Source organism: Pristiophorus japonicus, chromosome 16 (genome assembly GCF_044704955.1).
Source record: "Pristiophorus japonicus isolate sPriJap1 chromosome 16, sPriJap1.hap1, whole genome shotgun sequence".
Classification (NCBI taxonomy): domain Eukaryota; kingdom Metazoa; phylum Chordata; class Chondrichthyes; family Pristiophoridae; genus Pristiophorus; species Pristiophorus japonicus.
The window spans coordinates 75,232,797-75,249,163 of NC_091992.1; the positions used below are offsets into that span (position 1 = coordinate 75,232,797).

General features: G+C 45.4%; 1 protein-coding gene across 1 annotated transcript in view; it reads right to left on the reverse strand.

The window, feature by feature from the left end:
* Positions 1-16,367, reverse strand: part of myo15b (myosin XVB) — a 480,192-nt gene that overhangs the window by 446,959 nt on the left and 16,866 nt on the right. Inside the window, exon 5 of the mRNA XM_070856827.1 lies at positions 14,130-14,239. Coding sequence (XP_070712928.1) covers positions 14,130-14,239 — 110 coding nt within the window. The remainder of the gene's footprint in view (positions 1-14,129; positions 14,240-16,367) is intronic.

Consider the following 16,367-nt stretch of genomic DNA (forward strand, 5'->3'; position numbering starts at 1 on the left):
TAGCCAAACTGGAAGCAATACGGTGGAGGAGGATTTCCTGGAGTGCATAAGGGATGGTTTTCTAGACCAATATGTCGAGGAACCAACTAGGGGGGAGGCCATCTTACACTGGGTGTTGTGTAATGAGAGAGGATTAATTAGCAATCACATTGTGCGAGGCCCCTTGGGGAAGAGTGACCATAATATGGTGGAATTCTGCATTAGGATGGAGAATGAAACAGTTAATTCAGAGACCATGGTCCAGAACTTAAAGAAGGGTAACTTTGAAGGTATGAGGCGTGAATTGGCTAGGATAGATTGGCGAATAATACTTAGGGGGTTGACTGTGGATGGGCAATGGCAGACATTTAGAGACCGCATGGATGAATTACAACAATTGTACATTCCTGTCTGGCGTAAAAATAAAAAAGGGAAGGTGGCTCAACCGTGGCTATCAAGGGAAATCAGGGATAGTATTAAAGCCAAGGAAGTGGCATACAAATTGGCCAGAAATAGCAGCGAACCTGGGGACTGGGAGAAATTTAGAAATCAGCAGAGAAGGACAAAGGATTTGATTAGGGCAGGGAAAATGGAGTACGAGAAGAAGCTTGCAGGGAACATTAAGGCGGATTGCAAAAGTTTCTATAGGTATGTAAAGAGAAAAAGGTTAGTAAAGACAAACGTAGGTCCCCTGCAGTCAGAATCAGGGGAAGTCATAACGGGGAACAAAGAAATGGCAGACCAATTGAACAAGTACTTTGGTTCGGTATTCACTAAGAGGATACAAACAACCTTCCGGATATAAAAGGGGTCAGAGGGTCTAGTAAGGAGGGGGAACTGAGGGAAATTTTTATTAGTCGGGAAATTGTGTTGGGGAAATTGATGGGATTGAAGGCCGATAAATCCCCAGGGCCTGATGGACTGCATCCCAGAGTACTTAAGGAGGTGGCCTTGGAAATAGCGGATGCATTGACAGTCATTTTCCAACATTCCATTGACTCTGGATCAGTTCCTATCGAGTGGAGGATAGCCAATGTAACCCCACTTTTTAAAAAAGGAGGGAGAGAGAAAACAGGGAATTATAGACCGGTCAGTCTGACCTCAGTAGTGGGTAAAATGATGGAATCAATTATTAAGGATGTCATAGCAGTGCATCTGGAAAATGGTGACATGATAGGTCCAAGTCAGCATGGATTTGTGAAAGGGAAAACATGCTTGACAAATCTTCTGGAATTTTTTGAGGATGTTTCCAGTAAAGTGGACAAAGGAGAACCAGTTGATGTGGTATATTTGGACTTTCAGAAGGCTTTCGACAAGGTTCCACACAAGAGATTAATGTGCAAAGTTAAAGCACATGGGATTGGGGGTAGTGTGCTGACGTGGATTGAGAACTGGTTGTCAGACAGGAAGCAAAGAGTAGGAGTAAACGGGTACTTTTCAGAATGGCAGGCAGTGACTAGTGGGGTGCCGCAAGGTTCTGTGCTGGGGCCCCAGCTGTTTACATTGTACATTAATGATTTAAACGAGGGGATTAAATGCAGTATCTCCAAATTTGCGGATGACACTAAGTTGGGTGGCAGTGTGAGCTGCGAGGAGGATGCTGTTAGGCTGCAGAGTGACTTGGATAGGTTAGGTGAGTGGGCAAATGCATGGCAGATGAAGTATAATGTGGATAAATGTGAGGTTATCCACTTTGGTGGTAAAAACAGAGAGACAGACTATTATCTGAATGATGACAGATTAGGAAAAGGGAGGGTGCAACGAGACCTGGGTGTCATGGTACATCAGTCATTGAAGGTTAGCATGCAGGTACAGCAGGCGGTTAAGAAAGCAAATGGCATGTTGGCCTTCATAGCGAGGGGATTTGAATACAGGAGCAGGGAGGTGTTGCTACAGTTGTACAGGGCCTTGGTGAGGCTACACCTGGAGTATTGTGTACAGTTTTGGTCTCCTAACTTGAGGAAGGACATTCTTGCTATTGAGGGAGTGCAGCGAAGATTCACCAGACTGATTCCCGGGATGGCGGGACTGACCTATCAAGAAAGACTGGATCAACTGGGCTTGTATTCACTGGAGTTCAGAAGAATGAGAGGGAACCTCATGGAAACGTTTAAAATTCTGACGGGTTTAGACAGGTTAGATGCAGGAAGAATGTTCCCAATGTTGGGGAAGTCCAGAACCAGGGGTCACAGTCTGAGGATAAGGGGTAAGCCATTTAGGACCGAGATGAGGAGAAACTTCTTCACCCAGAGAGTGGTGAACCTGTGGAATTCTCTACCACAGAAAGTAGTTGAGGCCAATTCACTAAATATATTCAAAAGGGAGTTAGATGAAGTCCTTACTACTCGGGGGATCAAGGGTTATGGTGAGAAAGCAGAAAGGGGGTACTGAAGTTGCATGTTCAGCCATGAACTCATTGAATGGCGGTGCAGGCTAGAAGGGCTGAATGGCCTGCTCCTGCACCTATTTTCTATGTTTCTATGTTTCTAAAAGACCCAAAAATGATCGCAGTTCAGTGACATTTTTAGGAGTGGGTACATTTCTGATTGCATCCAGCTTTCCCTTGGTTGGATGTAAACCATCGCTGTCTACTCTGTGCCCTAAGTACTCCGCTGAGTTTGAAATAACTCACACTTGCGAGCAGTCACTCATACTCTGTGCTTCTCTAGCCATTTGAGCACTTCATTCAATATGTATTTATGGATTTACCTGTTTGGTGCTGATATTAGCATGTCATCTAAATAACATACTACCCCTTCAATGCCTTGCAAAATCTGGTTCATAACCCCTTGGAATATGGAGGGGACAGAAGACACTCGAAATGGTAGCTTATTAAGTTGCTTTATAGGCCTAGATGAGTATTAATAGTCAAGCATGATTTGGACTCCTCATCTAGTTCAAGTTGTAAGCAGGCATTTGTGAGATCTAACTTTGAGAAGATCTGACCACCTGTCAGCGTTGTGAACAAATCTTCCATATTTGGCAATGTATTGGTAGATTATCCTCTAGAATCTGGTTTACGGTTACTTTATAATCACCACCCAACCTTACCTTACTATCAGACTTAAGTACAACAGCAATGGGTGTAGTCCAATTACATAGATCTATCTTAGAGATATTGCTCTCAGTCTCTAATCTTTTGAGTTCTTGCTCAACTCTCTCCTTGAGTGCATATGGTATGGGACAGGGCTTGCAGTAAACTGGTCTAGTGTCCTTCTGCACTCTGGCACTTGCCTTGAAGCCTTGGATTGGACTGCTTGTTCAAAAGCAAATCTTGTTTCAACATGAAAAATCTCATTCGAATCCAATTTCAGTGATTTCAACCAATTTCTACCTAGAAAGGCAGGCTTGTCTCCTGCCACTACTAAGAGAGGCAAGCTCTGAAATTGATCTTTGTATTTTACCAGTACGGTGATGTGTCCTACAACAGGGATTTGCTCTCCTGAGTAGCCTCGCAGCTCTATCTTTGACTTCTCCAGTGGAAAATCACTCAACTTGTCGAGATATAGTGATTGCGGTACTACGTTCACGGATGCGCCAGTATCGATTTCCATGGGTATCCTGGTTCCTGCAATATCTACTTGGACGATGATACTTTTCGAATCGTTGTTTGATACCTTCGTGCTGCTGATGACATGTATCTCTTGGTGCCCAACTGCCTTTTACTTTTAACCTTCAGGCGATTCACCTCGGTTGTCTGATGACTGGAAATGGTACGAAATTCTCGGGAATATTGGTCGGCCATATCTATCGACATAGCTGTCTGACAAGCGAAATCAAAAGTCAAGTTAGTGGTTATCAACAACTTTCTTCTGATCGCTTCATTTTTCATCCCACAAACAAAGTGGTCATGCAATGCTCGATCCTGAATGTTTCCAAAATGACAATGAATGGATAGCTTCTTTAATGCTACAATGTACTCACTGATACTCTCATCAATGAATTGATCTTGTGTTCCAAAATGATAACTTTCAGCAATTTCCAAGGGCTCAGGACTGTAGTGTTGTTCTATCTCCATAAGTGATGTGTCCTTCGGCTTGACGGGAACAAGCACATTTTTCAGGGTTTCATACAACTCGGAGCCTGATTCAGTAAGGAAAATGGCCCGTTTTCTTTCCAACACCACCCGGTTCTGTTTTTCAACATCAGGGACTTTGATTATACTATTTGCGATGAAAAACATTTCTAGCCGCTCCTCATATGCTCCGAAAGTCTCACGGTCATGATGGAATTCACCCAAGCACCCTATTCTTCCCATAGGTGTGGCCATCTGGACTCCGGCAGTTCAGTCAAGTGTGCTTGTAATTTACTGTGGATTTTTAGCTGTTCTGCAAAACAATGGACCCTCTCTCATCTCTCTTTTGTTTGGCTGGAATCATCCACCAACAAACATTTCAGCTAGGGAATCCAGTAATCCAATCCTATGTCGCCAATGTGATATTTTCTATCCGACATCACAAACTTACAGGATGGCTTCAACTCAGGAACTTGTCAGGTGACCTGTCACCTGATGCTTTTATTGTATTTATAGCAATGGCTGCATTACCACAGTAGTCCACTAGATGGAGCAATAGTCCACTAGATGGAGCTATATATTACACCAACCACCGGATGTCTCAAAGCGCTTTACAGCCAATGAAGTACTTTTGGAGTGTAGTCGCTGTTGTAATGTGGGAAGCAAGCAAGCTCCCATGAACAGCAATGTGATAATGACCAGATAATCTGTTTTTTGTTATGTTGATTGAGGGATAAATATTGGCCAGGACACCAGGGATAATTCCCCTGATCTTCTTCGAAGAGTACCATGGGATCTTTTCCGTCCACTTGAGAGAGCGGACGGGGCCTCGGTTTGATGTCTCATCTATAAGATGGCACCTCCTACAGTTCAGCACTCCCTCAGCACTGCACTGGAGTGTCAGCCTAGTTTTGTTGTGCTCAAGTCCCTGGGGTGGGACTTGAACCCACAACTTTCTGACTCAGAGGCGAGAGCGCTGCCCACTGAGCCACAGCTGACAATAGGAGTGAAAAAAAGGAGAGAGATAAATCTGATACAAACATGTTAGGTGATCCTAGGATAATATCGTGCAATATCCTTTCCAGACTCTGCTCATTGGAGTGGCACAGCCTTCGTCAGTGTGGGTCCTGGTCCAGTGACCATACCATCGATGCCATCACTATTTTGCCTGTCATTGTGCTGAAGAGTCCTGGGGCCACAACACATCCTTAGAGACCATCTGACTTAGTGCGAAGCTCAGTGGTTCAGTGAGTTCCAACATGAACACCATTAGTGGTGTGACTGTACAGCTGAAACACCTGTAGATCCTTTCCTGGCCCACCCGAGGACACTAGGCCACACGCTCAATAGAATCAAAAGCCCATTCAACTCTTGTTATTTTTCTGCCTGAAAAGCTAACTTAGCAGCTGAATATTATTTTATTTTTCTGTGCACGTATCGAGTTTTTTTGACTGATATTTTTAACAATTCAAACTTAAGCTTACTTATTGGCCCAGAAATTCCTCTGGGGATCTTCCCGCGGGCAATTGCCTCCTCGCTGGAGATTTTTTACGAATTTACCCGGTGGTTATGGAGGCGCCCTGGATTCCGATGGGGATGCCTTCTCCTCCCACGCTGTGAAGCACACTCCTGTTCCATGCAGAAGATGCAGTCACGTGTGACTGCTTAGCCAAACAGGTAAGTATTTCACAGGCTCCCATTAATAGTACTGGGACTCGCGTATCTACCCGTTCTCAGTGCTATTAATGGGAACAAAACCAACACACAAAATAATAAAAAATAAAAAACAGATCACACATATTTAAAATGAATTGAAATTAAAGTTATTATGTCTTATAAAAATAAAATATCTTCCCGATTTTTAAAAAAGTGTTTTTAATTATGGTTAAAAATACACTTACTGTAGTGGGGAGGGCTTTTAACAATATACTATGGACTAGATTTTACACTGCTATGCTTATCGTCCAAAAATGGGTGTTATTTCCGGCATGGCAGTAAAAATGGGTTTTCAGATCACCGGTTTCTCGCCTATTCTCAAAGCACCTAGTCTCCATTTTTGAAATTGGGCGTTACCGCGAGCGATATGAAATGGGCGGTAGTATTAAATCTCGCTGACCTTTTGCCGTGTCACCGTCCTTAGCAACGCCATGGCAACGCTCGATTCCCACATTCAGGAGGTCAAGGGTCATCATGACATGCCCAGAAGAGGAGACAGAGAGACGGAGCTGAGAGGGACTGAAGGCATGTCTGGGTGTGGCGTGGCTGCTTTGGGAGGAAGGAGGCAGATTTCACAGCTTCACATCAAATACGGAAACAAAAATTAGCTGTTACCAGTCACATATTTTCCCAAATTTGGCCTATAATGGAGGGAGAGGAGGAGGCATCACAGCACGCTGTGGAGACTGACGCTGGAGAGAGCAGTGAGGTGGGAGAGGAGAACATTGGAGGCAGCAAAAGAGCCAGGAGGTTCTCGGACGAGACAAATGCCTCCCTTCTGCAGGAGGTCGAGTTACGCTGGGGTGATTTGACACAGGGAGGGCGTGGGAAGCCCACCCCAAAGGCCTACCAGAAGATATGGACTGAGATAGCAGAGGTGGTCTCGTCGACGACCAACGAGGTGGGTGTGGGCAATCAATGCCTCAAATGATGGAACGACCTTGTGGGATCCGCAAAAGTATTACATTTATTTACATGTACTTATGTAGTTATATAATTTGATTTGTAACAGTCATAGAAACATAGAAAATAGCAGGAGCAAGCCATTCGGCCCTTCGAGCCTGCACCGCCATTCAATATGATCATGGCTGATCATTCAACCTCAGTACCCCACCCTAGCCTTCTCTCCATACCCCCTGATCCCTTTAGCCGTAAGGGCCACATCTAACTCCCTTTTGAACATGTCCAACGAACTGGCCTCAACAAATTTCTGTGACAGAGAATTCCACAGGTTCACAACTCTCTGGGTGAAAAGGTTTCTCCTCATCTCGGTGCTAAATGGCTTACCCCTTATCCTTAGACTATGTCCCCTGGTTCTGGACTTCCCTAACATCGAGAACATTCTTCCTGCATCAAACCTGTCCAGTCCCGTCAGAATTTTATACGTTTCTATGAGATCCTCTCTCATTCTTCTAAAATCCAGTGAGTATAAGCCTAGCCAGTCTTTCCTTATATGTCAGTCCTGCCATCCCGGGAATCAGTCTGGTGAACCTTCGCTGCACTCCCTCAATAGCAAGAACGTCGTTCCTCAGATCAGGAGACCAAAACTGCACACAGTACTCAAGGTGTGGCCTCACCAAGGCCCTGTACAACTGCAGCAAGACCTCCCTGCTCCAATACTCAAAGCCCCTCGCTATGAAGGCCAGCATGCCATTTGCTTTCTTTACTGCTGCTGTACCTGCATGCCAACCTTCAATGACTGATGTACCATGACACCCAGGTCTCGTTGCACCTCCCCTTTTACTAATCTGTCACCATTCAGATAATAATCTGCCTTCCTGTTTTTGCCACCAAAGTGGATAACCTCACATTTATCCACATTATACTGCATCTGCCATGCATTTGCCCGCTCATCTAACCTGTCCAAGTCCCCCTGCAGCCTCTTAGCATCCTCCTCGCAGCTCACACTGCCACCCAGCTTAGTGTCATCTGCAAACTTGGAGATATTACATTCAATTCCTTCGTCTAAATCATTAATGTATATTGATAATAGCTGGGGTCCCAGCACTGAACCCTGCAGCACCCCACTAGTCACTCACTAATCATGAGTGACTATCAGCAGATGTGAGGTCTTTCACTTTTACCAGGAATGTTTTACTCAAAGCCTGTGGTCACGATGCACGTCTTTAGGTAAAGAATGATAATTACCATAATAAGCATGATTACATCTGTCGGTTATGTGTATTATCAGTCTCTGTGACAGTACCTAGCAATGATATCACGCAATGATCTCATGCTATGTCGTCCTGTCACCTTTCACAGAAGAAGCTATCGATGATGAGGTCCGTGCAGAAGTGAACGGGTGGGGGGCCACCAGTCCCCAGCGACATCACTGACATGGAGGAGCGGGTGCTCACACTCGTGGGAAAGCACCCTCGGACAGCCACGGGTGCATCTGCGGACCCTGAAGTGATGCCACGTGAGTAAAGCTTACACCATTGCGTAATGTAAAGTCTATAGATGCCACACCCACTCATATGCGAACAATCATATATGATAGATGATTTCTAAAATTGTCCCAGAAATAATGCTGGCCTAATGAAAATCATTGCAATGCAAATGTGGTGATGGTCATGAAATGTGATGTCTGCGATGATTTTGGAAGCGGTGGTTCTTTTGTCGTGCATATGCTGTGTGTAGCGCTGGACTCGCCTTGTCACCCTAGCACCCCCTTCTCCTCTAATAACCTCATTTGTGTTTTGCAGCTCAGCCAGCAGCGCGGCCCCAGGCAAGGCCAGAGGCCAGAAGGTGGGGGCGCAGGGCCCGACTCTCTGGCCAATCCTACATCTGGTGCTGAGAAGCTCCGATTCTCGCCTGTCAATCCGTTGGGTCTGTTCACCATGGATGGGAGCGCCGACTTCGAGGAACCTGCATCGCCACGCTCCAGAAGCCATTCCACTCCAACGCCATCTAGTGGTCCTCCGGTCATTCCCGCCTCCACTCTGGAGGTACCAGCCCCAAGCACCTCGCCACAGAGCATCCCATTTGTCTCCAGGAGGCCTCGTGGACGCGGCAGGTCTGGTCCATGAGCGCCACATGAGAGCCGAGAGATGGTACAGTTGTCCAGGAGGACTGTAGACATTGGTGACCAGCTCATCGAAGCATTGGGAGGCATTTCCCAACAGCTGGCCACCATGACCGAATACATTCTGTGGATGACAGAGGCCCTTGATGCGATAGCCAGGAACACTGCTGGCACAGGCCTCCCAGTGGTCCCCGAGCGCGGCACTCCATCCCTAGGTTCCGCACCACCACTGCAAATGACAGATGAGAGCAAGGACCAAGATCCTGCTTCTGCATCAGAGAATGTTGCTCCCCCCGGCATCCCCCGCTCCCGTAACCATGCAACCACCGCCTCTGCCTTCATCCCCCGCAATGAGGCACCATCTGGCGCCTCGGCCAGGCACGGTGGAGCGGGGAGGGGAAGGGGTAGAGGTGGGGAGAAGAAGGGGGGGGAAGGAAAGTGAGGTGCATGCCCGCAGGTGTTGACTGTGTTATATCTCCATCTGGGTGTATGCAATTTGTTGTAATATATGGGGGGAGGGGACCACCCTCCTGCTTTGCCTTTGTATTCTGTGTTGCTGGACATGTTGAACATTTGATTGATGTCAATGGTAGAAAAAGTGGGGTATGGGCGGGGGTTGGGTGTTTTTGCCTGATACTTATGATTTCAGATCAATGTTGGTACAAAAATGTTTTTATTGAACATAACCTTGTTGCGCATTGTCTTAGATAGCTGGACCATTATACACTGATGATTCCTTAACATGAAAGGGTTCAATAAAACTTCACTTCAATCAACGTAAACTTTAACTGGTACCAAGGTGATGGGCGCCATTGATGTCTAAGCTGCACACGTAGAGCAGTGTGTCAGCGTTGTCACTCACAGCAATGTTCTTTCAGGCAAATCATCAGATATCAGCTCCTCACATACATAAGAACATAAGAACATAAGAATTAGGAACAGGAGTAGGCCATCTAGCCCTTCAAGCCTGCTCCACCATTCAAAAAGATCATGGCTGATCTGGCCGTGGACTCAGCTCCACTTACCCGCCTGCTCCCCATAACCCTTAATTCCCTTATTGGTTAAAAATCTATCTATCTGTGATTTGAATACATTCAATGAGCTAGCCTCAACTGCTTCCTTGGGCAGAGAATTTCACAGATTCACAACCCTCTGGGAGAAGAAATTCCTTCTCAACTCGGTTTTAAATTGGCTCCCCCGTATTTTGAGGCTGTGCCCCCTAGTTCTAGTCTCCCCGACCAGTGGAAACAACCTCTCTGCCTCTATCTTGCCTATCGCTTTTATTATTTTAACTGTTCTATAAGATCACCCCTCATCCTTCTGAACTCCAACGAGTAAAGACCCAGTCTACTCAATCTATCATCATAAGTTAACCCCATCATCTCCGGAATCAGCCTAGTGAATCGTATCTGTACCCCCTCCAAGGCTAGTATATCCTTCCTTAAGGTGACCAAAACTGAATGCAGTACTCCAGGTGCGGCCTCACCAATACCCTGTACAGTTGCAGCAGGACCTCCCTCTTTTGTACTCCATCCCTCTCGCAATGAAGGCCAACATTCCATTCGCCTTCCTGATTACCTGCTGCACCTGCAAACTAACTTTTTGGGATTCATGCACAAGGACCCCCAGGTCCCTCTGCACCGCAGCATGTTGTAATTTCTCCCCATTCAAATAATATTCCCTTTTACTGTTTTTTTTTCCAAGGTGGATGACCTCACATTTTCCGACATTGTATTCTATCTGCCAAACCTTAGCCCATTCGCTTAACCTATCTAAATCTCTTTGCAGCCTCTCTGTGTCCTCTACACAACCCGCTTTCCCACTAATCTTTGTGTCAGCTGCAAATTTTGTTACACTACACTCTGTCCCCTCTTCCAGGTCATCTATGTATATTGTAAACAGTTGTGGTCCCAGCACCGATCCCTGCAGCACACCACTAACCACCGATTTCCAACCCAAAAAGGACTCATTTATCCCGACTCTCTGCTTTCTGTGAGCCAGCCAATTCTCGATCCATGCTAATACATTTCCTCTGACTCCGTGCGTACCTTTATCTTCTGCAGTAACCTTTTGTGTGGCACCTTATCGAATGCGTTTTGGAAATCTAAATACACCACATCCATCGGTACACCTCTATCCACCGTGCTTGTTATATCCTCAAAGAATTCCAGTAAATTAGTTAAACATGATTTCCCCTTCATGAATCCATGTTGCGTCTGCTTGATTGCACTATTCCTATCTAGATGTCCCGCTATTTCTTCCTTAATGATAGCTTCAAGCATTTTCCCCACTACAGATGTTAAACTCACGTAAGGGTCTTGCAGCTATGTAGCCACCACGGGCCCTTTCCTGCAATCTGGAGGTGTGCGTGGGCATGGTCGCATAGCCAGCCTGATTGTCTGGCCCTAGGTCAGCGTCCAGCCCCTCTCTCTCCTGCCAGTCCCTTCTGGCAATTCTTGGCCCCTCCTGATAGCCAGATTGTGCAGCATGGAGCACACGCCCATGAATTTACCTACTTGCTCAGGGTTGTATTGTAGCTCCCCTCCTGAGTGCTCCAGACATCTGAAGCGCAGCTTAAGCACAATTATTGTTTTGTGGACCACATTGCGTGTGTCTCTGTGGCTCTGGTTGTATCGCTTCTCAGCCTCGGTGTGGGTGTCACGCAGGAGGGTCATCAGCCAGGTGCCTAGGCCATATTGGTTATCACCAAGCATCCAGCATTGTCCTTGTGGCTGACTCTTAAAGATGTCAGAGACAGCGCTCTCTCACAGGATGTGAGCCTCATCGAAGGTGCCCGGACATTTGGCATTCACTGCCATGATGATCTGGTTGTGCTCGACAACTAGTTGGACCTTTGGGGAGTGAAATCCTTTTCTGTTACGAAAATGCTCCGGGTCCTGAGAAGGTGGCCGCATGGCGATGTGAGTGCACTGTATAGTTCCCTGCACCCTGGGGAACTGAGCAATGCGGTAGAATGCTCCAGCCCTGTCAGTCTGAGCCTCTGTGGTCATGGGGAAGCTGATAAAGTCCATCCTTCTCGTTTACAGGGCCTCCGAGTCCTGTCTAATGCAGCGATGTGTGGCATGGTGAGACAGAGCGCAAATCTCGACCGCGGAGGCCCGAAAGGAACCGGACGCATAGAAAGTCAGTGCTGCGGTGACCTTGACCTCGACCGACACTGATGTCCTGATGGCAGGCTGCATATGTGGTCTGATGAGCTCACATATTTCATTGATCACCACCTTGTGGAAGCGCAGTCTCCGAAGGCAGGTGTGGTCGGACACGTCGAGGTAAGACCTCTTTTCCTTGTACGTGCGGGGTGTGTATGGTCTGGCCCTCCTCCTCATTCTTGCATGTCTTAAATTGGGGACATAATGATGTATATCACACATTGAGCCATCTGCACTCTGCAGCATCTGCGTATTAATCGATGCAGGCTGAGAAATGGCTGGCCCCATTGCAATGAATGTATAATAGCGATTGATCAGAAGCAATAATTTCCTCACTAAAATACACCTAGAGTAAACCCCCAATAGTCCAGAGTCTGAAAATATGTCTGTTGAGATGGTCACTTCAGCTGAGAACTCCAGAGTCAATGTAAACTCCCCCAAAGTTGAAGCAGCCTTTTGAATGAAGCGACCTGTGATTTAAAAAATGGCAGCCACACCGCTGGCTTTAGTTCAGAACAGTTCCACTTTTTCTGGGCATTTTTTTGGGCGAGCGATATTGTGGGCGATATGTGTGTGAGGTGGTGAAAGTGACGATGGACGATCTCCTAGACGTTAGTTTCGCCAAATGTGCTCTTTACGACAAAAAAAAATGGGCGGGCGGTATTATTGAATCTCGGCGATAATTCCATACGGAAAGTAACGCTGGGTGATATTATGGGCGTTGATTTAGCCCATTCTGATGATTCTGCTCAAAAAAGTGGGCGAGCGGTATTATTTTTTCTAGGCGTTACGCACATGGGGAAAGTAACACTCGGTGATAAGTTTCTGAAAAATGCCGGTCAGTTTCCATTTTGTGGCTAACTGGGCGATATCTGGCCGTTATACGTCATTTCAGCGGTAAAATGGGCGTTAAGTGGGCGTAAAGCATGCAAAAATTTAGAAAATCTAGCCCGAAGTGTTTATAATTTAATTTTATCGTGCTTTTGTGTGTTTTAAAACATTTGCGCCTGTAACAGTAGACTATGCACCTGCTTTTCAGGTGCAAGATTTTTGAGGACATTTGCTGGGCAAGATATGCTCCAGCTTGACAGATCGGAAAAGCTGGTTTTCAGCGCATGCGCACTGCACGCTGAAAGCAGCTTTTCCGATGCTTTCCCGGATACATAGAAACTTCGTACGGGCTCAGGACATCGGAATTTCTACTCCATTATATTTCCTTCATCTCCATATTATGACAGGGTCACTATCTTGCTTTACCTTGGAGATCTTTTCCAAGCAGTGATATATCTTCCAATGTCCTTGTACTGGAGGCTGTCAGTGTGTCAGCTGTGACTCAGTGGGCAGCACTCTCACCTCTGGGTCAGAAGGTTCAAGTCACACTCCAGGGACTTGAACACAAAAAATCTAAGCTTACACTCCATTCCAGTGCGGTGCTGAGGGAGCGCTGCACTGTCAGAGGTGCCTTCTTTTGGATGAGACAATAAACCAAGGCCCCGTCTGCCCTCTCAGGTGGACGTAAAAAAGATCCCAAGGCACTACTTCGAAGAGCAGGTGAGTTATCTCCGGTTCCCTGGCCAATATTTATCCCCCAATCAACATAACAAAAAAACAGATTATCTGGTCATTATCATATTGCTGTGTGTGGGAGCTTGCTGTGCACAAATTGGATGCCCATTTCCCACATTACAACAGTGACTACTCATTGGCTGTAAAGCACTTTGAGACCTCCGGTGGTCATGAAAAGGCACTATATAAATGCAAGTCTTTCTCTCTTTCTTGAGTTGAGAGGTCATTGACGTATCTTTCTGTCTGACAGGAGTGGGTGAGCCAAGCTATCCCAACATTTTGCTGAGCCACTTCTCTAGATTTACACACTCCATCAATGGGGTACCAAACCTTTTACCATTTACAGCAGCTAAGTGGCTTGATAGCTGCTTGAGGTGGGTGGGTCTGTATAGGTGAGTCAGCATGGGCCAGGGTTCTTTCGTTCCAACTAATGAAGTTGTTATGCGTGAAACCACACATAGTAACTTCATGAACCTGCTGTTTTGATTCGGGTTTCTTAAAAGCTGAACTTAAAAATAGAGGAGAATATGGCCCCAAATATCTGATAATGTTTTCTCTATTTGGAGACCTCATTTAAAGTTCTGAATCAGATCATGACTGATTATTGAGCCCATGCCCTGTTCCGGCTGTCTTTCCTTCTCATAGCGACGGTACTTACGGGGGGTTTTCAGAGAGCTCTCTCTTCCTGTATTGTTTGATTGTGTCCTTGGAGTATATCCCAACACACTTGTAGGGATTCACAGACACCAAAATGTTCCCAATGTAGGTCTGTAAATGGAATATAGAGAGGACTCAAATCAACCTACAGCACGTCAAAACATAACCCTCACCCCAAAATAAACATCAATATAGCCCCACACTGAAATAAACCCCAATATAACCGCCAGCCCGAAATAAACCTCAATATAACCCCACCCTGAAATAGACCTCAATATAGCCCCCACCCCGAAATAAACCTCAATATAACCCCCACCCCGAAATAAACCTCAATATAACCCCCACCCCGAAATAAACCTCAATATAACCTCACCCCGAAATAAACCTCAATATAACCTCACCCCGAAATAAACCTCAATATAGCCCCCACACCGAAATAAACCTCAATATAACCCCCACCCTGAAATAAACCACAATATAACCTCACCCCGAAATAAACATCAATATAACCCCACCCCGAAATAAACCTCAATATAACCTCACCCCAAAATAAACCTCAATATAACCTCACCCCAAAATAAACCTCAATATAACCCCACCCCAAAATAAACATCAATATAACCTCACCTCGAAATAAACCTCAATATAACCCCACTCCGAAATAAACCTCAATATAACCCCAACCCGAAATAAACCTCAATATAACCCCACCTCGAAATAAATATCAATATAACCCCACCCCTGAAATAAACCTCAATATAAACCCACCCTGAAATAAACCTCAATATAACCCCACCCCGAAATAAACCTCAATATAACCCCACCCTGAAATAAACCTCAATATAACCCTCACCCCGAAATAAACCTCAATATAACCCTCACCCTGAAATAAACCTCAATATAACCCTCACCCCGAAATAAACCTCAATATAACCCCACCCTGAAATAAACCTCAATATAACCCCACCCCGAAATAAACCTCAATATTACCCCACCCTGAAATAAACCTCAATATAACCCTCACCCCAAAATAAACCTCAATATAACCCCACCCTGAAATAAACCTCAATATAACCCCACCCCGAAATAAACCTCAATATAACCCCACCCTGAAATAAACTTCAATATAACCCTCACCCCGAAATAAACCTCAATATAACCTCACCCCGAAATAAACATCAATATAACCCCACCTCGAAATAAACCTCAATATAACCCCCACCCCGAAATAAAACTCAATATAACCCCCACCCCGAAATAAACCTCAATATAACCCCACCCTGAAATAAACCTCAATATAACCCCACCCCGAAATAAACCTCAATATAAGCCCACCCTGAAATAAACCTCAATATAACCTCACCCCGAAATAAACCTCAATATAACCCCACCCCGAAATAAACCTCAATATAACCCCACCCTGAAATAAACATCAATATAACCCCACCCTGAAATAAACCTCAATATAACCCCCACACTGAAATAAACATCAATATAACCCCCACCCCGAAATAAACCTCAATATAACCCCACCCCGAAATAAACCTCAATATAACCCCCACCCCGAAATAAACCTCAATATAACCCCCACCCCGAAATAAACCTCAATATAACCCCCACCCCGAAATAAACATCAATATAACCCCCACCCCGAAATAAACCTCAATATAACCCCACTCCGAAATAAACCTCAATATAATCCCCACCCCGAAATAAACCTCAATATAACACCACCCCGAAATAAATCACAATATAACCCCCAACCCCGAAATAAACCTCAATAGAACCCACACCCCGAAATAAACCTCGATATAACCCCCACCCCGAAATAAACCTCGATATAACCCCACCCCGAAATAAACCTCAATATAATCCCCAACCCCGAAATAAACCTCAATACAACCCCCACCCCAAAATAAACCTCAATACAACCCCCACCCCGAAATAAACCTCAATATAACCCCACCCCAAAATAAACATCAATACAACCCCCACCCCGAAATAAACCTCAATATAACCCCCCTCCAAAATAAACCTCAAAATAACACCCACCCCGAAATAAACCTCAATATAACCCCACCCCGAAATAAACCTCAATATAACCCTCACCCCGAAATAAACCTCAATATAACCCCACTCCGAAATAAACCTCAATATAAGCCCCACCCCAAAATAAACCTCAATATAACCCCCCTCCAAAATAAACCTCAATATAACCCTCCTCCAAAATAAACCTCAA